The sequence below is a fragment of the Homarus americanus genome, unplaced genomic scaffold, assembly GCF_018991925.1.
Source record: "Homarus americanus isolate GMGI-L3 unplaced genomic scaffold, GMGI_Hamer_2.0 scaffold30535, whole genome shotgun sequence".
NCBI lineage: Eukaryota > Metazoa > Arthropoda > Malacostraca > Decapoda > Nephropidae > Homarus > Homarus americanus.
The window spans coordinates 15,022,838-15,048,205 of record NW_024732440.1 but is presented as its reverse complement, the minus strand read 5'-3'; the positions used below and the strand labels follow the sequence as shown (position 1 = coordinate 15,048,205).

The window sequence follows — 25,368 nt, the reverse complement described above, 5'->3', positions numbered from 1 at the left end:
CAATTAGAATACAGTATTACAGCTGTAGGCTGTATCAATTAATCTTCATAATCCTTTTGTTTTGTCTCAAATTTTGCATCATCTTTTACCAGGAGATACAGTACAGTACAAGTATTTCTATTTACTTGTAATACACCTGTGGCTGCATAAAATCAGTTGACCGAGTTTTCAACGCGCAAACAAATGGCCATGGGTTTCATTCTCAACCAGAGTAGTGGATCGAGTTCCCTCCATTTACACTATCCCTTGTGCACTCAGGAATACTGTTATGTACAGTAATAGTAAATTGAGTGCTTTTTCCAAATAGTGGGCTAACATCCTGGCAAGGGAAGGAAGGTAATCCACCGGCTGCTAAATGCAAAGAATTACAAGGTGTGAATAAAAAAGAAAAATAGGCTTTCAACCAAGAATATTTAATTTTTTCCAAAGCCTCGTCTTTTTCTGCGGTTGGGTAGGTGGTAATAGGCTTATGGAAAGAGACAACAGTTAAAGCAGAAGAGGTGCTTTGTACTGTGGCTTTTTAAAGGGCGTTCATAACTGGTCTGAGGTTAGTGACATCTATGACCACTGTGGTTGTCATTTGCTTTGATATGAGAGTTGTTGAGCCACTTAACAACACCAAGGACCCACATCTGAAAGTCTTTTTATCTTGGACAGTAAGAATTAGCTTATAAGTACAAAAAAGTACCTGTACAGTATGTTGACTTTACTTGACACATTTTTGAGTCTTGGTAGTCCTAAGTGAGTGTTGTAGGATCTAGAAGAAAGGTAATGGAATCAGAGATGTGGTCTTGATAATGTGTTCAAATCAGATGGGTTACTTTCCTTTTTTTTTTTCCCTCACTTTATTACTTTCACTCACCTTCATATCACCATAATATCATATTTTTTTAACCATATGTGTTTGTATAATTGTGTTGTTGTGTTGCTTTGTTTTGTGCAAGTACAGTACAGTGCGTATATGAATATGTTTGTAAATATGCATGTTTTCTCAGTGTGTAAACGTCTCTTTTGTGAGCAATTTCATTCTTGAATATGTACTTGAATAACATATTAACCTACATAAAAGAAAAATATTTTTAATGCACACACACACTCACTTGGCCCCACACTCTTATAGTCACACTCACACAAGTATGAATACCCACATAGATATACAGAAAAAACCTACATTGGTGCAAGGGAAGCCATTTTTCATCAGCCCAATCATCCTCCTTTTCTTGTTTCATGGTGGACATGTTACAGTACGGTTACATATTAAATAGCAGTCAGCAGGTGGTGGTGATGTGTGTTGGGGAAGGAGTAACTGTTTTTCAGGCTTTTTAATTGGTGTACTATAGCAGTAATCACGAATACCAAAGGTACGGTGGTGTACATTAAAATTTTTGCGCTATGGTAAAACTCCTGACACTAAATTTTTCATATCCATTTCCATTGCACCCATTGTCAAATAATTACAGTAAGTCCTTATTGAACGAAAGGGTTAAATTCCACTAAAACGCTTTCTTTAGGTGTTCCTGTACTAAGCTCTGTGATAGATTAATATACTGTACTAAGCTCTGTGACAAAATAATTACAACACATCAAAATACTGAAGATAAAAACAATACCTGTAACATGTAAAATATAAAGGTACATAAACAGGGTTGTTGATTGTTGTTTTTGGGAATATTATTTCATTCACCCGAGTAATGATACAATGTTTCTTATTGTGTTATCATAGGAAAATGCATGGTTTATATAATTTATCACTGAGCCCGTTACCATATTCAAATTAGACTACATACAAGATATGTATTTCTCCCATACGTTCGCCTGGCAATGGAAGCGGGGTAAGGGGAGTGAATGACCCCTAGTTGAGTGTCTTCTGCAGTGTTAACGCTCCACTCCCTGCCATATTTCAGTGGATTTACTGTTATTATTAGTGTTTACTGATGGAGTAGTGCTTAATTGTGGTTAATCATGGCATTGTAGCTAATGAGCCAAGCTGTGAGGTGTTAGCTGGCTCAATTAGGGAGGGTAGTAGAGTTCAGAGTAAGGGGGGGGGGTGCCATATTGCTAGGGAGACGGATGTACCTCCCAGTTGGTCTCTGTTTCTATGGGGAAGCAGGGAGTGTTTGCAAATGGCAACTGTGTCAAACTTTCATTTGGCTTTTATTTACTGGGTTGGCAATACAGTATATTGTATGTTGTACAATATTGTATCATGAATGACAGTCATAGTGGAATGAGAGAGGCAGAATGTTGGTGAGATGCAGGGGGTGGGTGGGAGGAGGTGCTGGTGGTGAGATGATGAGTCAGTCGGATTGTTTGGTAACACTGGCTGCAGCACTGCCAAACACAATTGAACAGCTAATGTCTACCCTCAAAATTGAGTGTAAGTATAAATGAACGTCACATTCCTTCTACATTACGTTACATAAATTTTAAATTATGGAGTGAGAATAACAAATAAACAATATACAGTACTGTATAATATTATACTATCATGAATGACAGTTATAGAATGAGTGAGAGAGGCAGTGTTGGTGAGAGCAGTGAGTGGGAGGGACGAAGGTGAAATTATGATTTAGGTGGTGATAATAGAGGTGGTGGAGGTGATCATGGAGCTGGTGATGAGAAATTGTAGAACATTCTTTCGTTAATCGGCAAATGGGTAGTAAAAACTTGCTTTTGCTAGTGTGGATTCGTTTAGAGGATTAATGTTCAATGGGGACTTACTGTATGTGTAATTACTTAGCGCAATGTATGTGTGTGCACAGTTATCACTTGAATTAAACTGCAAGGAGTATTAAACATGGACTAGAATCGATTTAACCAGCACCAAATAGGGGTGTCAAAAGCTTACCTCAACCTGTTCCTCCTCAGAAAAAATTTAGAATTGTGGTGATCACTGCTATAGCAATGGTTTGATTTTGGTTTTAAAATACTGTGGTGGTGGACCTCAGACGATCTTCCTTGTATCTGTCCCATGAAAAGAGAGAGAAAATAGCTGCTTTAAAGCCGGATAATTATTTTTTTATTTTTCCCCCCATTTCATTTAATTCCCATACATTGATGTTTATAGATATATGTTTTTTAAGGATACCCCATGGTGTAATGATAGAACGCAGACAACTCACCTCGAGGAGGCCGACTCTGTGGTGGAGGTCGGCCAAGTTAATCTTATGGTGATAGATATGGTATGCTAACAGTCCCTTACTGTCCTGCTGAGGCCCCAGATTAGCTAGTGCCTTGCATGGGTGGTTGGCACATTCATTCAATGGGAAACAGCACATCAGATAGTGTTCACATATGTCGTTTGCTCGTATACAGTACTGTATGTTAATTTTTCCTTCTGTTATTGTCTTTTATTTACATATTTTGTTATAATTTTTTGCTACCTTTTTCTTTATCGTCATTTAATATCTTTTTATCTCTATTTATTAATACTAACCATATCCTATTTCCTCCAGCTGTTCCGACGAGTTGCTGCAGCACTGCCCGGTATGGAGTCTACTGAAAACAAGAAGGTTGATAGTATCCTTTTCTTGTACATTATTAGTTCTTAACAGATATTTATCTTTCAGCAAATATTTCATTTTTGGGGGGAGGGGAGGAAATGTCCTGAAGGTCTTGGGGAGGGGGGGGGTGGGGGAAGGGTTTAGAGATGAAGAACAAGGTTGGGTCTTTAATTATTGTTTCTTTCAGGAAGTTAAGTACAGGAAGTCTAGTTCAAGCATTTTAATGGAGTATAACGCATTAAACATTCCACGATAAGTTCTCAGTTTGAGAACTGTAAAGAAGGTTTATGGTATTATTTATTTGCTCATGTTTTGGAAAAGAAGGTATATAAAATTTTTTGTAAAAGATAGAGTACTGTTGATGTTACAGGGTCCATCTGACGAAGGTATTTTACACTTGTCTCTTCTGCTCACTAAAATTACCTACACCTTGGTTTCCCATTATTAGATGCCTGTAATCTTTTCATTAGGCAGGGGAAGAGAGTACAATACTAATGTAGAACATGGAAAATTTTCTAATACAGTACTGTATCTCCTTCAGGCCATTAACCCCCTTTTTGCTTACATAACTGGCTGTACTTGAAGGAAGGCCTTTGTATGTGATTATTATCTAACCACTTGATTTTGTAACAATACAGTCTTGTTTTTATTAATGGGTAATTGCAGAAAATGGCAGCCTGTAAAATGAACATTTAAGATTTAACACTATCAAAGTTGTCTGTGTGGATATTTTTGAGACAAAAATAAAATGGGAGTGACCATAAGCTGCTTCAGTTTGGGTTGGCCACATAATTTTTCAAGTGAGTGAGTGAGTCAGGATTGGTAGGAGTTAGTCAGCCAGTCAGTTAGGATCGGTATTTGTTGAGCTGACAGTATAGCTAACTGGTTTTTGGCTGGTCATCCCACAGGAAACCAGTTAATTAGAACCTACATTGTTCTCAGTTACATTTTCACTCTGAAATGATACGTACATTGACTTGAAGAATTACGAGAGTGGTGATGTCCATGGGATATACTCCTTGTTGAGAAAGAAGCAGAACTGAAAGAAAGGACTTCAGTCATTGATCAAATTCCCTATATATTGGAATTAGTCCCCACTTTAGACCATCATCCCTCAACTGTAAAACTCTAAAAGCAGTTTGGGTTGATCTGAAGTGTATGCTTTACATGACCATAAATGACTCCTAATTTGAGTATTTTTCAGTGTAGTGTTTTATGATATACAGATTATAATTTGTAAATCTAAGTAACCCTATTTTATCTGTATGCTTTCACTGCATACTGTACTGGGGGTGGGTTGCACCTGTCTATATACAAAGTAGTACATCACTTTGTTGAATTGAACACACAATACTCTGCAATGGCCAAGTAAATTTAAGAACATTGGCATCATAAGTATTATGAGAAGTGAACCACCTACCTCTTCAACTATCTGACAAGTCAGGCTGCCTCATTTGACAAGGCAGAACACTGTTGATATGTTACAACCAGTCAGTGCATTGTGTTTTGAATATTTAAGTGTTGATTCGGGTAATAATCTTATTGGAAAATAAATATCGCAGAATCCACACTTAAGACATTTCAGACAAGACGTGCAGTTGTACAGTTGTTATCATAAGTCCTGTCGTCTCTTCTGCTGCTCGACAAACCACGAGATTCAAACTAATGAACCTGAAGCAGTAGACACTGATGATGCATTATTCTTTCTATAAATGCTTCAAATTCACGAGTCTGAATCTTGGGGGTCATAAAGCAGCACAAAAGGCGAGAGGACTTTTTTGGGCAATTGTACTAATGTACTTTGTCCTATAAAGTTCATTTTTATACTTCCTTAGTTTACACTACAGTACAGTATTAGATTTCATAGTATTATGATACATATACTATTTCACAAACAAAACTTAATTTTGACACCATATATAAGGGATATTTTCTTCCTCCACATTTTTTTTCTTGGTCTATAATTTAATTTTAGTATCAACAGGTTTGCAAAATTGAATTATTTTTGTATGACAATGTCTGATGATACAATATCAGATTTAATTGCAACTTAGGACTGTGCTCCTTAGTGACTCAAGACAGTGATTGGTCAAATGAGTCGGCAAAGAATGGGTTAATGGCTATATACAGGGCTTGGTGACAGTCAAGTTTGCATGCATTATTCTTTGATTTGACGAATGAAATTCCCCCCTACCTTTGCTGTAGAGTTAATACTGTACTTGGTTTGCAAAAAGGTGTTGTTTTGATGTCTTCTTAACATGGCTTGAAAGTAGCTGAAAATACTGAGCTTAGTTTTATCTCGTTGCAACATAGATCTTTATTTGGCTGTAATGCAGGATAAGCATCATTTTTTTAATATATGAAAGTTACATATTTACTTATCAGTCATTTATTAAATTTGTTTTTGCCTACCAAAACATAGCAATATCCACAAAGGTCCATCTCAGAAGCCATGGTATTAACACATGAGATTCTGGATGTCAAGAAAAGTAAAGGATGAAATGAATTGTCCATAAAAGATGTATTCTGGTGTGTGGTCTTCACTAACATAATCTCTAGCTACAGACTGAGAGGTATATTTAAAGGTAAGAAATTCAGTACATACGTAATGCTAGATCCCAGGTTAGTGTGAACCTCCATCCAGTGTACTACGGTAAGTTTTTAACGCAAGCTGAGCACGTGTTCTTACCACAGCAAATTTAGTCCGAATTGATGTTTATGCACAGCTGAAACATTATCTCATGTTTGTATCTTTTGTAGTGCATGCTTTATTTCTGTTAATGATATTGATCACCTTATTTTTTTGTGGAGAAATAGTGTGTTTGGGAGTCTATGTTGTTTACAAATGTAAGTTTAATAGCAACATGCTTCAATATTTCTGTTCAGTTTTACTTGTATCAGGGTTGTCAAATAAGTATTGGTTTGTTCATACTGGTAAACTGCAGTAAATTTGACTACTACTTATTGACTCGTCACTCAGCTTGGGTTCAGTGTGGTTTGGTTGTTGATGTGACTCGGTGTTGGGCATGATGCACATGTAGCACGTTGTTTGACAGTATATATTTTAAGTTTGCTAATTGTGTATTGTTGTGATTAGTATTGCAAGTGGAGTTGAAGATGGCATTTTAAGCTTTATTTTACACTTCAACTTATAAATGGCTGATCGCTCTGATGCTTGACCGTTAAAAGTTTAATTAAAACTGCCATATTAAGAGCAGCATTGCTCAGAACTATACTTTATTGTAATCTTCCTTCTTTTCCTTAACATGTGGAACTTCATTTTTTATGAAAGAAAAAATACTAATAAATTCGTAATACTGAAATAACGAGTCAGTTTCCATGCTACTAAAACTCCACTTGTCTCTTTTTTGTTCTGTTTTGCCTGTGCCTATTTTTCCTTAATGATGTGTCTTAGTGACCGAGGTTGTACTGCGAGACTCCGACAATACCACAGAAATCGGGCGGACATCAGATGGTGGGTGTGCTTGCTAGGAGCTACTCACCCACCCATTCACCCAATGGTTACCGTACTACCAAACCATCGTCCACCTCTTCCGCCCATTCTTCCTGCCTGCCACGCCTGGCAACTTTCTACAAGGGGGGTTGCAAAAGTGATAAGCCATCATTAGGTTGTAATGCCATGTTCCGCCCTGCACCAGAGATAGTCTACATTGTAGCTTCATCAATTTGAAATAGTGTTGCAGTAATTTTCTCTTGTAATATTTTGAATCTTATGGCAATAGTTTTAGGATTAATCTGTATATCTGAAATTCAAAGCTTAACCATTAAATTTGGATGCTGTATTTTGCCCACATAATGAAATAGTCTTTAACTGCCACTGTTACCCTCTACTTAACCATTTACATAAACCTGGTGTTTCTAAGGTGGTATATGCTTCTGCATCACTTAGAATGCTTACTGTACAGTATGTTTATTAATGCTGGGGTTCAGCACCTTCACCACAAAAAGAAAAAAAAAAGGTTGTCTGTATAATTACAGCTGTTAATACACTAAAAGTAACGCATAGATATCCATACTAGTACGGTCATATGTCACAATGTCCTTATGTTGATGAGTTTGTGATGTATGGATGTGTGTGTTTATATAAATTTATGTATGTATGTATATATTGATATACAGTAGAACATTGGTTATTTGCAGATTATAAGCATAGGCAGCTAAGTTGCATAAAATTATATTATCATTGTGATGACCACTTGATGAAGCCAAGTTATCCCGTTAAGTAAAAAAGAAAAAGAAAAATCAGGTGGTGGTAATACATAGTGTACAGTACTGTTTACCAATAGGAGTGTGTGTGTTGTCCTGATTCTGGCCTTTGTAAGTCACAATATATCTCAATGGAGATCCATGAAAGGCTTCCAATACCCACCCAGAAATGAGTATTACTTGTTTTGATAGAACCTTCTCATGACATTGCTGATCAACCAAGGAATATATTCCCATGACAGTAATGTCTCTGTATGAAAATGACCCCATGCACAGAAAATTTATCAATGGCAGTGCTTGGCTCCTTGAGCAACCAAGACCAATAAAATTAAGGGAAAATACTCCTGCTTGTTTGTTAGTCTCTTTGTACAGTTTTAGTTACTCTTGTACAGTTACACTTATCACTGGTCAAAAATGGCTTAATAGCAGCCTGAACCCCTTCTTATTGTATGGATGGAATCATGAGTTTGACAGACTCTTACATACAGTTTTGCTCATCTAGTACTTGTATCTTTTAGGTAATTGGCTGAATTTGCTAGATTGTTATGAAAATAAGGAGTTCATGCAATTTGTTTTCACAGAAATAATAATTATTGATGTTCTACTGTATACTATTTGGTTCATATGTGTGCATATAAGTATGTTTGTGCATGTATGCATGCATGCATATTAATATAACTGAATGCATGCATATGTAAAAATGAATATGTGTGTGTGTGTGTGTGATATACGGTGCAGTATATACATACATATCCAAGTATATAAGAATTAGTAGTGCCTATTTATGGGAATGTTTTCTTTTGTGGCTTATTGTTCACTTTGTGTTGCCTTACACCTAGTGTAGGGCAGGGATATAGCACCTTATCTGGATTAATTTTTTCATTGCAGTGCAACATACCTCAAGAAATGGAGGAAAGCTGTAAAAAGTTATTTCTTTGGGTTTCCTGTGAAGGGATTGATGCTTTAATCATTATTTTTATATGTCCTAGATACCAAATACAGTCTCAATCTAAATAGTGTTTTATTGTCAATTTGTGCATGTTCTGTGATCTATTGCTACAGAGTACAGTATGCATGGCCTCTTTACAGTTTCGAAGATTAATCACCTGTGTGTTGGTAACACTTCACATCCACTTTTCAGTGAGGTAAGTATATGCACATTCATTGTATAACATTAATTCATTCGCTGCATAAATAGGAATTAAATTTTCCTCAGATTTTTTCAAGTCCCTCAAATCAGTATTGTCATTATCTTGAAATCAAATCACATTTGCTACTGATGAAAAAATATTCTGTAGCTACCTTGTACTTTTAAACAGTTAGTAATATATCAGATGATATATTTAAGTATGACATTAAAAAGGTTGTGATATGTAAAATGAGGCAAAATAGTGAGCAATTGTTGTTGTCCTGCCATTCTGTATATTCTGTTTACAGGAATTTTGGCATTTGTCAGTTCCTGTGTGATGCGTGGGTCCCCGGCGCACTGCGGAGGGTTACAAGCGTGACTTAATCTACCCTAACTGGGTTAGGGTGGTGGCTGTTGGCGTCAGTTGTTGTTCTGCACTTTTCAGTTAGGCATCCGCGCATTACTCGGTGATTTTTGTGCTTTTTCTGTGGTTTGTCGCATAAATATACAGTTGAAAATGTCAAAAAGACCTGCAGAAACCCTTGTGGGTAACAGAGAAAAGAAAAAAAAGGAAGCATTTATGCTTATCCATAGCACGAAAAGTTGAGTTATTGCAAAAACTTTACCATGGTATAGTGTGAGGTTACTCACGGAAAAGTTTGGAGTCGGAACAACCATCATTTAGTACCTGAAGAAACAAAATGACAAGTTGTTAGTTATATATGCTGAAAGTGATGAGCAGAAGCTTATGAAAAATAAAAAAAAACATTACCTAAGGGGAAAAATAAAGATCTTGATCGAGTTTGAAAGCGTGGATTTGTCAGCGTCTGAGTGAGCGCATGCCGCTTAACGGTATGCTGATCATGAAACAAAGATTTACCGTGACGAACTTAAAATTGAAGGTAACTGAATATTCAGCAGGCTAGTTGCAGAAATTTAAAAAGAGGCATGGCATTAAGTATTTAAAGATTTGTGGTGATGAAGCTTTTGCTGATCACGAGGCAGCGGAGAACTCTATCGAGTTTCCCAAGATCATCGCTGATGGAGATCTAAAACCAGAACAAATCTACGATGCCGACGAGACAGCATTGTTCTGGCGTTATTGTCCCAGGAAGACGTTAACTACAGCTGATGAGAAGGCTCTTACAGGAGTTACGAATGTCAAGGACAGACTGACTGTGCTGGGATGTGCTATTGCAGCAAGTACGCATGGGTGTAAACTTGCTGTGATAGGCAAGAGCAAGCGTCCCCGCTGTTTTAAAGATGTGACTCATTTACCAGTCCATTATTATGCCAACAAGAAAGAATGGATCACCAGGGCTGTCTTTTCTGACTGGTTTAATAAACATTTTGTACCAGCTGCTAGTGAACACTGCCAGGAAGCTGGACTGGAAGATTTTGTTATTCCTTGACAATTGTTCTGCACATCCCCCAGCTGAATTTCTTGTCAAGAATAATGTTTATGGTATTTTCTTTACTCCAAATTTTACTTCATGCGACCAAGGAATCCTTAGGGAACTGAAGAGCAAATATAAAGACAGTATCATGAACAGCATGTTGACAGTAGTGAACAGAGGCGTGGGTGTTGAGGGTTTCCACGAGCAGTTTACAGTGAAGGATGCCATCAATGCCACTTATAGTGCCTGGAAAGCCATAGGTAAGGACACCCTAGCGAATGCCTGGCACAACTTTTGGCCGTCAACTATGTTAAATGATTATGACGATGACTAACAAAATGATGACTCAAGGACTCTGTGTGACAAGTGAGAAACAAATGATATTAAACCTCCTTACATAGTACAGGTTGTACCTCTCAGTCCGGCATTCTGTGGTCCGGAACGATTTTAGTTTGTCCAATAGGTAGATAGGCAACTTTTTCTTTTTTTTTTACTAATCTGAATTATTATTATTATTATTACAGGAGTATTAAATTTTTGCCCCTCAGGCCCCAATGTGGGTCAGTGACTTATGCTCGGGTGGGCTATATCCCCGTAAAAAAAAAAACAGCCGCGGGAAATTAAGGTTTGTTTACATCCGGCAGTTCGGCTGCTCTCTCTCTCTCTCTCTCTCTCTCTCTCTCTCTCTCTCCCGCTTGTCTATACAGAGTACATCATTTAACCCTTCAATATATATGAGTAGTAAATAAGTGTTGCTTTCATATTATATAAAGTAATGACGATATGTTGTCACGTGTGCACACTTGCATACGCAATCTCTCGTTTTCTTTACCATTATCGTTAGCTACTTCTATTGTTCCATTTATTAACATTAAATAACATTACTTAAAACAACCATATTAATTTTACTACAGCTACAACCAAGGTCTTATTTTCTTCAGTTTTATATGTAGAACCAGTCAGTCACTGGTTTTGTAATCAACGAAAACAATGCTGTGTCTTTTCCTCGTGTGTTTTAATATTCTACATATTATTAATGAATTGTATTGCTCATTTTGCACACATAAACATTAATTCAATAAAAAAGACATTCAGTAATAAACAATAATGAATCTTTTGTACATAAGAGAAATGACGCTGTTTACACGATTATGCACGTCGTCTGCACGTTGGCGGGCCGTTCAAACCCGTCGAAATTCAAGTTTCCGCCATCAAAATTTGTATTTATTTTTTTTGTTCCAATAAAATACGTTGAATTAAAAACTCGCGAAATTTGAGAAGCTACTATACGACATTTAACCCTTCATTATGTCTTAAGAGACCATGATGCAGAGAAAGTGGTGCTACTGCTTCCAAGCATAAGCACAAGTCACTATCTATCCAGGAAAAGGGTGAATTTCCATGGTCCGGCACCGGTCAGGTCCCGAGGTTGCTGGACTAGAGAGGCACAACCTGTAGTAGTTCTCAACATTGATAATGATGCTCCAGTTGTTAATTCATTGACTGATAGTGAAATAGCTGAAATGGTTCTGAATCAAGGTGATATTGATGCTAACAGTGAAGATGACAAAAATTAACAATGGTAAAGTGCCCATAGACCACATGGTGAAGATGTGTGGTGGACTTATTGATAGACTAGAGCAGTATGCATTCATAACTGAACAAGAATTCATGTCAGTTTATAAGATCAAAGAGAGATTGCTATGACAAAAACCATTGTTTATGAGGCTAATGATGCTAGAAGAAACCTAAGAAAATCATCCTGCAGAGTGCATCCTCATCCCTAGAGCATTAATGAATGAAGTTAAGACACTGACTGCACTATGGTAAATTTCAGGGGCAGTTACAGGTAGGCCTATGGTAGTGGTAGCTTGACTTTCTGATGGTTCAATGTGCATCTTTTTCTTATTTTTTGATGTACAAAATTATTAAAAATATTGCATTAAACTAAACTACCTGCAGGCTATGTATCCATATTCGGGAAACGAGATATACATGAATTTCGCGCTTAGACTCGGGCACAAACCCCTCTGGGTGAGGTATCTGTACCCCATTATACAGGTATCCCTAAATCCGAAAAAATCCGGAATCCGAGACACAAGTCCCCAAGGATTTTGGATTAGGAATTCTCCGATGACTGTACTGTACTTGATCCAAGTGTGAGGAGGCACCATATATACCACTGATCTACTTGATCCAGGTGTGTGTATTGCTGCACCACATGTCACTCACACTTGGCCTTACTTGACCCAGGTGGGGAGTGGATGCCAATTGTCTGTAAAACTTTGCTTCAACCTGTGTACCTGAGTTTCCAGCAGGGAAGTTGTTTTTACCCAACAACTGCCATCAGGTAGTTGTGGCTAACCCACACAAGCAAGGAAAATTACCATAAAACATTGGCGACCTATGCCTATTAGAATTGTATACAGTATTGCACATGACCTACTTGATCCAAGTGTAAGTGGCCACTATATCATACAGGAAAGTAAGTAATTTGGTGTGAGTGACATTAAAATCTCACTTAAAAAGGTGTCCTTATCACAATATGAACCTTGTGCTGTAAATAAACTGGCTCCCAGGTGAAAATTAGGGGTAAAGGAAGAGTATACAGTATATAATTATTATTATTGCACTGATTTTCACTTTTTTCCCCAAGGGGAAAATGATAATGTATTTAGATAAACATATAAGATAAGTTGAAGCAATACTGTTGACTATCCAGAAAGTCTGCGAACATAACCCATTCCAAACAGTCGGTGGTAAGAGGGTGGGTGTTCTTAACCCTAGCATGCATGGTGGAGAAACAACACTATATTTTGTATTTCTGCTGTTACTGATTGATACACTTTTAACTTTACCCACCACCGGAGACTGTTTTACAAACATTACAGCCACCACTTGCATGATTATTTAACCAATGTGTAATAAGAAAACAAAACAAACATTGACATTAATCACCATTCTGTGTGATGTCACACAGCAAGGAAGAGTTTACGTCACTGAACTTGATTGTTTGTGTTCCCTTTATGATATTTTAGTATGCTAATTTTTGCTGCTTCAAGTGCAGAAATTATCAAAAATCAACACAAAGTTAATATCACCTAAATTATCAGGACATATTTACGATCGATTAATGACTAAAGTACAGGCATCCCCCAGGTTATAGAAGGGTTTTGTTCCTGAAAATCTTAATATAATGCAAAACCATGTTTCCCATTGACTCCCTTGATGTAAGTTGAGATGTGTTCTTATGGAAAAATTTTAAGGCCCAAAACCGTAACACAAACACATATGTATGAAAATAACCAGTTTTAACCACATACTATGGGTCATTCATGATGCAACGTGATACAGTAATTACTGCACAAAGCATTCGAATTTTACTTTCCAAAAACGATGTTGAGTGCTGAGTTAGGTGAGGTGAGGTGGTGCAACTGGAGTTATTGGGAGGGAGATGGAGGGTCACTGCTGCCTCTCCCTGTGGATTGTCATCATCTTCCTTTGCTCCTGGCTGTGGTCTTGGGGGCAAATAACTTGTCCAATGTGGTCTGTTGTTGGTGCAATTTTTCACTACACCACCTTATAGCTGCTCATGAGGATCTCCAATCTTGAGAACTTGAGGCTGCCAAAACCTTTGTTGTCAATTCACAGGCTGTAGATGGAACTTCTGTACTGGTATCCTCCTCTTCCTCACCAGCAGCTCACTCTTGCTTTATTAGCATAAGATCTTCATAGGACAGATTCTCTCTGTGTGACTCTTAACAGCTCAACCACACCATCCTGATCCACGTCCTCAAACCCTGCACCATTTGCCAGAGGTACAATTTCCTGCTGCACCTCCTCCAAGGTCTGACCCTGGGGAAAACTTTGGAAATTGTGGACACATTCTGGCCAGATGTTCTACCATTCATTGTTGTACATTTGACCTCATCTCATGACTCGGCAATGTTTTCTACAGCATTCATGATGTTAAACTTCTTCCAGATATCATGGACTGATTGCTGATCCTTGCCATCAATTGCAGCTATAAGTTGTCTAAAAGTCCTGCATAGATAGTAGGTCTTAAAGCTAGTAATCACACCTCTGATTACTTGAAAGATCATTAAGGTTTAAGGCATAGGGTGGCTGGGAGTATTATCTAACAGTAACAAGGCCTTGTTGGAAATATTTCTTAGGTTACTGTACCTTTCTACTGTTGGAGAGAAACAGTTTGTGAACCAATCTTGGAAGAGGCTGCCAGTCATCCATGCTTTCCTGCTAGAGTGCCATATCACTGGTAACCTTGACTTAATATAGCCCTTGAAAACCCTTTGATTTTCCGAGTGGTGCACTTACATGATCCTTGGAAGCCTTAAAACAGGGAGCTGTCTGCTCCTCAGTTGAAATAATTGTCCTGGCAGACAAGCGCTTCCAGAACAGGCAGGTTTTGTCAACGTTATACACTTGTGGTGTGTATTCTCCGGCCTCAATGATTGCCTTTAGTTCGGCTGGGTATTGCTTTGCAGCCTCGGTATCAGCAGTGGCTGCTTCACCTACCTTCTTAATGTTATGTGGGTATGGGCATTTCTTAATGCTCAAATCACCCTTTGCTGGCATTAAAGGGGTTTTCATCAGAACTAGCACCTTGTTCCTTAACTAAATCTGCATATAAACACTTTGCCTTTTCATGAATTACCATGGTGTTAATAGGCACATTGCACTCAATCCACACACTCTGTAAGCATTCCATACTTATCGTAGCATCACTACAATGAAAATATAGTGTACGGATTGTTAATGGAGTAGCAACTTTATCACTAGCCCTAATTTTGTTTGTAATCACGGATTGTTCCGACAGTGGCAGTAGTCAGACTCAATGTTTTGCTGATGTAACTGGTATTCCCCTTATCAAACTCCTTAACACATCTAATTTTGTTTCCAAGGTCTCTTACCACCATCAATTCTAGCACTTGTGCTTTATGGCCTCTTTCCACTCATCTTGATTAAGAAAACAGTCTAGTACCTGTAATACAGTCCTGAACACAGAGGTAAAGCTGAATGCAGGCTGAAGACTGAATTCAAACTGACCTAAACTACTGTTGTGGCTACAACAGAGAATCCCCACAAAATAATTACAGTGGTCCCTCGGTTAACAAACGCCTCGGTTAACGAAATTTCGGTTAACGTATTACCTTCTATAAGAATCTTCAATTCGGTTAATGAGCAAAAATTCAATTAACGAAATCCTTAAGAAAATCAGGTTTTGTTGTGAGTATTAGCTGGTCAGCTGATAATTCAGTAATCTGTTCTAAGTTTAAATTCATTTCCAATGGATTAAATATCAATAAATTTCAGTTTTTTTATATTTTTTAATGTTTTATATTAAAATTATTAGTCATTTTAACATTAAATATTCATAATATATGCAGTACTGTAGAGGGAACTAACATACCAGTTTGTTGTTGTGAGAATCAGCTGATGGCCCACTCTGCCAATTCAGTAATCTGTTCAAAGTTTAAATTCGTTTCCAATGGATTAAATATCAATAAATTTGAGCTTTTTAATATTTTTGAATGTTTTATTTTAAAATTATTAGTCATTTTAACATTTTTTTAACATATTGATAATATATGCAGTACTGGGAACTAGTTAGTTGTGCACCCATCAGATGCCTGGGTTGGTCACCAGGTGTTAGTCTGGCTTTGTATTTTGTTGGTGTCTTGAATATTTTTGCATTTTTCTTTGAAATTATTGGTCATTCTGAACTTTAGTTAACATATTGATAATATATAGTGCAGTGCAGTGTTGATTTAAAGAAAATAATCTTGAATTACACCAAGTGAACTTAAAATTTTATTGGTGAAATGACGGCATCAAGCATGGGTCCACTGAAGGTGATTTTTCCTCCATACCACTTCCTTCTCTTCTCCCTTCTCCTCCCCCCCACTTCTAATTCCCATCATCATCATCATCAACCAGGAGCCTTCTACATGCACACCTCAAAGTAAGTGTACTTTAGTGCATTTTTTTTTTTACTTTGTACTTTTGGTGAACTGGAACCAATTACCCAATATCCCATTGAAACAATGGATTCGGTTAACGAAATTTTCGGTTAACGAACGACCTTCTGGAACGAATTGTGTTCGTTAACCGAGGGACCACTGTATTAAAATTTGGATTAACTTTTTTATTACCAAAATTCTGTAAGGGTGATTTTTTTTTCTTTTAAATTTATATACCCAATTTTTTTTCATAATTACAAAATTCAGTAGGGACGAATATCCGTATCCTGGTATTCCATAATACGGAGGATGCCTATACTGCAGCGACTCATTGTGTGTGTGTGTGTCTACCAGTCAATCAGCTGATGATACAAATTGATCCTAAATTTCAGTTGCAAAGTAGTATACAAGGATTTTTGAAGTATGAACAGAAGAGCAGGATGATAAGTAAGGCCAACTAATGTCTGGTGGCTGTTATAAGAAATTAAAAGAAAGATGGGTTAGTTAAATGAAGCTGTGCAGACCATACTTCATAAGCTCTACCCCGGCCAAAAACTTTTTATATTTTTCTCCCATTGTCTTCCCACACCTATTGGCTCTCAATTCCGAGTGAGCTTGAAATAATAGTTTGTAACAACTAAAATCCAATTTCTGTAAAGGGATTGTCAGCCATAAGTTCGAGGTGCTGGTGTGGGGTGGGGTGTGCTCTCGCCCAGCTGCTGAGACACTCCTATTGTAGTGCAGGGTGAATAACATTAGGGAACGCGTGGCCGTATGATCTTGTGTGTGTATATTACAGTATTTTATATGCAATAATCTTTGTTTGTATTACCATAATTTTATTTCCAACACTTACATAAATTTTTTGCCAGAAAATGCAGTTAAGGTGATTATTATGGTGATCTCTATAATCTCTTGAACATTTTCAGTACTGATTATGATTAGTTATGATGTACACTCACTACAGAAAGTATCTATAACGTAGTGTCCAATGGCTTTCAAAATGAACACCGCGACTCGTTGTCGCGGTAGGGTTGTCAAAATCTTTCGTCTGTTGTCATTGTCTGGCAAAAAAATTTCCATTTACTTTTTGTAGCTAGTGTACATGAGTATCATAAGCTACTCTTCAAATTTCATCAAATTATAATGCCTCTAAATTGCTAAGGTTATGATAATTTTCATGATTACTAATAATCCTGACAAGATTATTATTTTTTTATTATAACAACATAATCCTGAGTATGTAAACTTCAGTTTGTTACAAGAGTGATTGTGCTGTCATAATTTTTTCAAGAGTTCCATTTTCCAAAACTTTGATTATGTTTTCTGGTGTTTTTCCTTTTTTGTAGCTTATGGAATTATGGCCCACACACCCCCATATAACACTGAACAAGAATAATTCATTTTTCTCGTAGTGAACAGATTTTTCAGTGACATATTTCTTCACTTTAGTGAGTGAGTCAATGATCAAGTGACATAGTGACTGGCACAGCTAAGAACATATTAGCACTGATAGACACAAATATCGAGGTAGTTAAATAATAATAATAATAATAATAATTAATGGTTTATTGAAAGAGCTTGGCAGCCAGAAGGGTGAAAATATACAGTTACATAATTGGGGAATGGGTTTAGAATTACAAATAATATACAAATAACATAAGTGATGTGTGTGTATGAGCCATAGCTTTCATAAACAAGAAGTGTAAGCATAATAGAGCTACAATACAGTTTATAGCCAGAGCAGCTAACCATTTTTTTAATGAGCACTTTTATATAAACTAGTAAATGTCTATATTAACCCCTTTGGGACAGTGGAAGTGCAGAGGCTCTTCCTCTCTACTGAGATCCAGGACTGTATATCTAGAAGTCCACTTGCCTCAGGTTGGGGACAATATACTTATGACATGACACATGATTACATCACAGAATATCACCAAACCTCATCATATGAGGTATTGCCAGGAAGAATGGCAAAACAACCAATTTTATGAAAATCTGTTTTCTATGGTACAGTTGTGGAAATGTGTTTCTATCCCCCTGTGGTAACCCTTGTCTCCAAACGGCCAACCAATATGGTGTATAGCATCCCTATCCACCAATCACGTCTATCATAAATAGGATGCGATGGTGCCGTTTGGAGACACGGGTTACCACAGAGGGTGTAGGAACACATTTCCGCAACTGTACCACATGGGACTCAAACACTTGAGAATTTCACCTTTTTTTTCCCCTAGTGGTACCAAGGCTTTTGTTGAGGTGTTTCGTGGTGCATTTCATAGCATGTTGACTATATTCTTGCCCTGAGATAAAGGCAAGAGTGCAAGCCAGAGTTGTGGTGAAGTTTACACCTGTATTTACCTTTTTACACCATTATTAGTATCCACCATGAGTTCTTCTGGCAGTGATAATATATATGTTATACTTTTTATATGCTTTACCATTAATTATATTTATCTCCTAAAATATTTAATTTTTTATTGCCTACAAGTATTGTAGCTATTACCATTAACTATTGGGCATATTATGGAACATAATACATGTTTCTCATACAAATTCATAAAGTATTACTCACAACCTACAAAAGAAGTTATAAATGATGACCCCCCTTTTCTCCAGAAAATTCCAATTATTTTTCTTTAATGCAGTACGTATTGTACTCGGGCATTTTTGTATCGTAAAAAGTATTTACTATTGACTTCAGAATATCTCCTAATATCAAGTGCACATAGCTTCAAAATGCCCATGATATTGGTCAGATTTCCAAAAAATTTATGGGGGTTGGGGGTTATGGACCAGAAAAGGAAAAAATATTCAAATGCGTTTTTCTCAAAACTCTGGTTTCGCAATACTCACTTACTAACCTGACAATGTCGTAATAATAATAATGATAATTCATAGGTCTAGATCGTGTTTCTCACTTTTGACCTTTTTTTCATTCATGTATTTCTTTATTATTATTATTATTTTATTATTATTGTTATCATTATTATTTCATTTTTGTGTAGCAGTCAGTCCTCGACTTACGACAGGGTTAAGGATCAACGACCAGGTCGTAAGTCAAATTGATCGTAAGTCGAAAATGCGAAAATAATACATAGAAAATCTAAAATGGGTGTCTCTCTTTCTTCTCAGCACCACTAGAACTCTCACTTTATGCTTGCCAGCCATTTTAAAGGGCATTACAAAAAAAAAATTGTCAGTACACAGCGTGATCACTAACGTCGGGACTCGAAAATACATAATTTGAAAAATATTTTGTGACTGCAGTGGTCGTATGTCCGGGTTGTTGTAGGTCGTTAGTCGAGGAGTACCTGTATTTTTTATTATAAATTTTATTTACTATGAATTATTATTATTATTACATTTTTGCCCCCCAGGCCCCAATGTGGGTCAGTGACCTGTGCCCAGGTGGCTAATTCTGAAAAAAAAAAAAAGTACCTGTATGTTTTGCTCCACTAAAAAAACTTTCGGTTTTCGGAGTTTCGGATAAGGGGTTATCAACCTGTAGTGAAAAAATACTATAATGTAGTCTTAGTCTCGTCCTTTTTTCTGTTTATGTTTTAGCCAAAACAACAATGAAGCTTTTGATGTATAAATCATGCAATAAAAACAATTTCTTGTGGGATAAATTGGCCACAGAAAGATGACCAGACCTCACATGAGTGGTCCCATAATACTTTTGTTGTGGTCATGGAAACTTAAAAACCCTTGTGACTTGGTGTAGTGTAGCTGGATGTGGGAGTCCTTGGTAGTATTTTGTGACCATGAATACATCAACTCTTGGCAGGTTTCTTGAATCTGTCTTAATGAATCCAGGAAGTAACTTGCCAACCTGCTGTTAGATGCATAATGCTGTAAATAAAGTATATTACTGTCCAAAATTTGATAGTTATCAAAAACAAGACATTAAATAAATTTTGCCATTAAAAACAGCTGCTTGCAAGCTCAAACTAGAAAACTTTGCGTGCATCAATGTTATAGTGATAACTCGTTAGAAATGTTCTCGGTTTAATCGTTTATCTGTAATTGATGAAATTTAATAAGTTATAGACTAGGTTGCACCCTAGCAACCGTATTTTGTTTTGTCTGAACTGATAGATACTGTTGGTTGCTACCTGAATTAAAGGCCTCAGAGATATGGGTTGTCCTGTATCCTCAACAGTATGCCAACAAGGCAACTTCATCTGCAAAGTACTGTAGTTCATTATATGTCTACTATAAGTGCACCTGCCTCGGGCATTTTCTTAGACTGGTATTCCAGTGCACTCCTCTAAATGAGGAACTTGATTTGTGGCTGGCTTTAAAAGGCTAAATTTCAGTTTGAACAGACATAAACCAAGACACAGTAGGGAAGTGTTTACTCACCAGCCAGTGACGACACAACCATCATGGCCACCGTTGCGCGAGATTTTAAAATAGTAAACTTCAAATGCCTGGTTCATTGATAGTACAACTTGGTTTAAAAAAAATAATAATAATCGGACCTCGCACTATAAAAAAAAATGCCAAGTTAAATTACCAATTTTGCAGAGCTGTGAACGTGTCTATTCTGGCCATTCTCTTTTGGTGACCCTATACTCTCTCTTTAACAATAACTCCCCAAATAAAGTAGAACAATTAGTATGTTTTTGTTATAGTTTAGTAACTGTGGTACTTGTATACTGTTAAAAACTTACCCGGTAAATTAATTTTCTCAAGTCTTTGTTCTGAAGTATTTCAGGTCATTTATTCCAAGTGAGACAGGGAGGGTGATAGATATGGCATTGTCTCTGGCAAATCAGCTGAGTGAGGGTAGTGACTTGAATATAAAACAGTCACAGTGGTTGTATGGAAGCAGCAGTTCACTTTGTCCAGCACAAAATGAAGTGAAGACTCGGGGTTTCTTGTAAGCTATATTTCTTTTTCTCATGTACTGAACTATCTTTTATGCATAAGATATGGTGTTCTTGTTCTGTGCTATCTGATAACAGAATGGTGCTGATGGATAGGTGATGTAATATGTTTTAGTATGTGTTGTGTCAATACACCATTTTTGCCATTTTTCTCCCGTAATATATTTATCATTGTATAACGAGCAGGATTTTTTGTAGCAGAGACAACAAGTACACGTTTCGGTGTTTTTCCTTAACTGTTGCCGATCTAGCGGTGGACCTGCGGCCCCAGCCCCCTCCCCAGGAGCAGCAGCAGGACCAGGAGGGGAGTGGGTGTATATGCTAGGATGCGGCCTTCATGCTCTAGTCTCTCCTCGTGTCCTCACACTTTATCCTCACATCAAGCAACACCTAGAAAGCTTCCTCATTTATCCTCATACTTCTCTCCTTACACCAGGTAACACCAGAAACCTTCCTTATTTCTTCCTTACACCAAGTAACACCCAGTAAACCCATTTATCCTCATATTTCTCTCTGTACACCAAGTAACACCCAGAGAACCTCCTCAATTGTCCTTGAGATTTTCCCTTACACCAAGTAACACCTAGGAAGCCTCCTGCTCCTTTCTCTTCCTATTACTTGTGTTTGCTTCGTATAACAATTTTAACTATCAGTTTAATTTTGTATTTAACACATTAAACTTCAGGCAAATCATTTAGTACAGTATGTTGTGTATAGGTGGGTATGAATCAAGTATGAATATAATTTTTTCATAATACCACCTCATACTTTGGTGCTTTTTTATAAAAGTGATCTTCATTTTTTATGACAATTTCACTCCTCTTTTCCGAGGTTTTCATGTCCCTAATATAAAAAGGGTCTTTTATCTTGATATGCACAATACCTTATGTTATGGTATGTACTTTTGGGTGCTGACTTTAACTCTTGTGTTGTTTTAGTCTTACATGCTGCTGTCTTGTTTCGAATATATGAAACCATCCCACCAACCTCTTTAGTCAGTGATGTTAATATATTGAGTTGTAAGAAGACCAAATAATCTCTAGTTTGATTAGTGATGCAGAACCTTATGTATATGTACATGTACTGTATATGTTTAGTAAATGCCACAATTTATTGTTGACTAATTTGATGAAATTATTATGATTGACTTTATCTGTATCTACAAAGCAATAATTACCCAGAGTGATTTGTGAGCAAGTTCTTGAACATATCATTGTACTATAGGTGAGCTGCAAGACTTTAAAAAGTTTTTTATGTGGCAGTGCAAATTGTGGCTTTTACTAAAAAAGTGCTTTCTGGTTAGACTTTTATTTAACAGTAAATTATTAGTAAGTTTCATACTACAGTACTTGGGGTACTTCTGAATCTAAAGATTCTTACTTGTTTTGATTTAAGCAGAAACTCATAAGAAAACATCCATTGGTTGCACACTACTGAGAGGTGAAAGCATGATACAGTACCAGTAAAGGCAGCGACCTGTTTTTCGAGAGATAGACCACACCTTGAAGCAGACTTTGACTTTGCTCATTATTGTGATAGTTGTCTGAATGTCTTTAATTTACTACTTAAGGTTTGCTGATGTCATATTCTACAAGGAGAAGCTTTACCTCAAACAGAATATTGAAGGTCCTAAGTGACTTTATGGCAGTTTATTTGAATAGGATATTATATGCATTCATGTTTCATTATTAATGAAGTGCTTACTGACCATTTCATTTGCTAAATCATTTTTCCATTGGTTAATTTGACATTCCATTGGGATGAATACGAGTTCTGCTGCATTTTAAGCTGTGCTATTGTGAAACGCCACAAATCTTGAAGTTTGCCTCTTTGCCAATAGCTTTTATTACCGATATAAGTGAGAGGTTGCCCACTGACTGCACGAGAGAAACTGGAGCATAAATATTACAGTATAAGGATCTTGGGCTATAGATGGGACTCCACTTGCTTCTCTCTTTGCTTCAAGGAAAGTGAAGGAAGTCTTGTTGAAATCCCATACAATAATGTTTCTTTTAACACTCATACCATGACAGTAAAGTCCACAAAGTGAAACACATGTGTATTGCTGACCTTGGACAATGTTCTCTCTTCAATGCTTTGTCTAAAAGGTCAGTAATTTTTACTTCCTTAATTTGTGGGCTTTATCTTCATACTACGTTCACACCATTGTGATGGAATCATACATATATATATTTATATGATAAATTTAAACAAAATTATTGAAGGATCATACTTAGATGAGTTTTAAATGTTATCGGGAATGTTTTTATATCTGGGCTATGATTACTCACCCGCCACAATGTTTGTTTCCCATGATTTAATTACAGTACAGTAATGTGAAATTACTTAGATTATAGTTGCTGAAAAGAGCACCCATCTCTTAATTGGCCCAAGTCTGTATAAAAGAGTCAAAATATCCTATTCTTTTACTGTTACTTCCAGGGTTGTTTTGATTAATAGCAAGTTTATGAAAAATCACCAACAGGATTGAATTAATTTTTTTTTTTTTTTTATGATATTGATGATGTTGCTGTTGGCTCTATTGATATTACTAATAAAAAATACCAATAATGACTACTTCACCACTTCTTCTCAAGTGCTCAATTCTCTTATTATTAATGTTTTGTAGTGACTGTTGTTCCAGCAGCAGCAACATGACAACCTGTGATTGCTTAAGGTGCAATTCAAAATTGCTATCAGATTTCCAGAAGAGTGATTTTGATAAAGATACAGGCAATACTTGTACTATAGTGGAGTGGACCGTGCCTCTTAGTTTGAGACAATCGTACTTGGAAACATCATCTTCCTGCTTTAGTGGGCTTGCTAATGTTTGGCAAGTCGATAGCAATTGTGAATGGCATCTTGTTGTATGTACTGTCAGGCCTTGTGTAGGGGGTAGTGAGGGATGATTAAAGCTTTATTGTAATTGGCTGTTGTCTTCCTCCTCTGACCAATTATCTCCCTCATCACCCACACATAAGACTGGGAATAAAATAGAAAGCACTTGGCTTCAACATTTTGAATAGCAGAGCTTTTAGGTGTTAGCACGTATGAATTAACAGATGTTGTAGAAAACTCAATACACTTGCATTGTGTGAAGAAAACTGCTTGTTCATGAACATACAACTCTTACTTAATGCATAATTAGGTTATAATTCAAAATAGGAAAGATGACCATTGTCCAATAAATATTGCTCGCTTCATGGAATTATTAATTTCATAGATATTAATAAATGTAGATGATTCTGCAGTAAAAAGGTTGTATATTGCATTTTGGGTCCAGATAGATTATTTAGGGTAATTCATAATAAATGGAATGATGGTGTAGAATTTAACTCATGTTCCATGGCATGATATATATATATATATATATATATATATATATATATATATATATATATATATATATATATATATATATATATATATATATATATATATATATATATATATATATATATATATATATATATTCTACTGACTTATTTCATTTGTAAGGAATTACACCAGTGCAACTGTGTCCAGTCATTCTTTCTACTTTGCCATAGTTCTAAAAAATATTGCAAGCTTATATAATTAGAGCACCTTAATTCCTCCTCCATCACCAATTGGTCACTACCATGGTTTGTGTTAGTCCATGGATCTGCATACCAAAAAAATCCTTTCCTCTTCATATGTGTGTGAAATTGTTTTACAATACTAAACCTCTGAAAGGATATTGATTATTGACTATAGCTCATTCATAAATCTGAGTGTTTACTAGCAACATTCAGATTTGCTAAAGCTAAATAAAGATTCATTCATATGGAACTGTTACATAATCTCCCAGCCACTGTTTGTAATATGCTTTATGCCAGGTGTGTAGTTCTGTACATTAGTAAAGGTGTTTTTATAAGTATTTTATTTTATTTCTCTTCATTTTGGACTCTAAATATTTTATTTTGCTTTAATTCCTTCAGTGCTGTAAATAGATTCATTGTTGCGGAGTATTTTAGAGACAGAAGACCATAACAGTGAAGTTGCGAGAGTGGCTACAGTACAGCACCTAAGTTTATCTTTGTGAATTTATGACCAGTCAAATAAATTAAATCTCTTGAAAACATACTGTGTATCTGAATGGACATTTAAGAGGAGCCAAGACAATCTGTTTCTTAGACCAGAAAACCTGACCAATACAGGACCTGAAACACAAAATACTTGAAAGGTACCTAGTACAGTAATGTTAGTAGACTGAAT

General features: G+C 36.5%; 1 protein-coding gene across 3 annotated transcripts in view; it reads left to right on the top strand.

Annotated features, from left to right (window-relative positions):
• Positions 1-25,027, top strand: part of LOC121868860 (ras-related protein Rab6) — a 71,871-nt gene extending 46,844 nt beyond the window's left edge. Inside the window, exons 7-8 of one of the 3 annotated variants that reach the window (XM_042369852.1) lie at positions 3,456-3,519; positions 21,378-25,027. In XM_042369852.1, coding sequence (XP_042225786.1) covers positions 3,456-3,519; positions 21,378-21,457 — 144 coding nt within the window. In that variant the 3' untranslated portion in view covers positions 21,458-25,027. Of the gene's footprint in view, positions 1-3,455; positions 3,520-6,918; positions 8,745-21,377 lie in introns of those variants that run through there. The other 2 variants (XM_042369854.1, XM_042369853.1) reach the window with 2 other exon arrangements.
• The last annotated feature ends 341 nt before the right edge of the window (positions 25,028-25,368 follow it).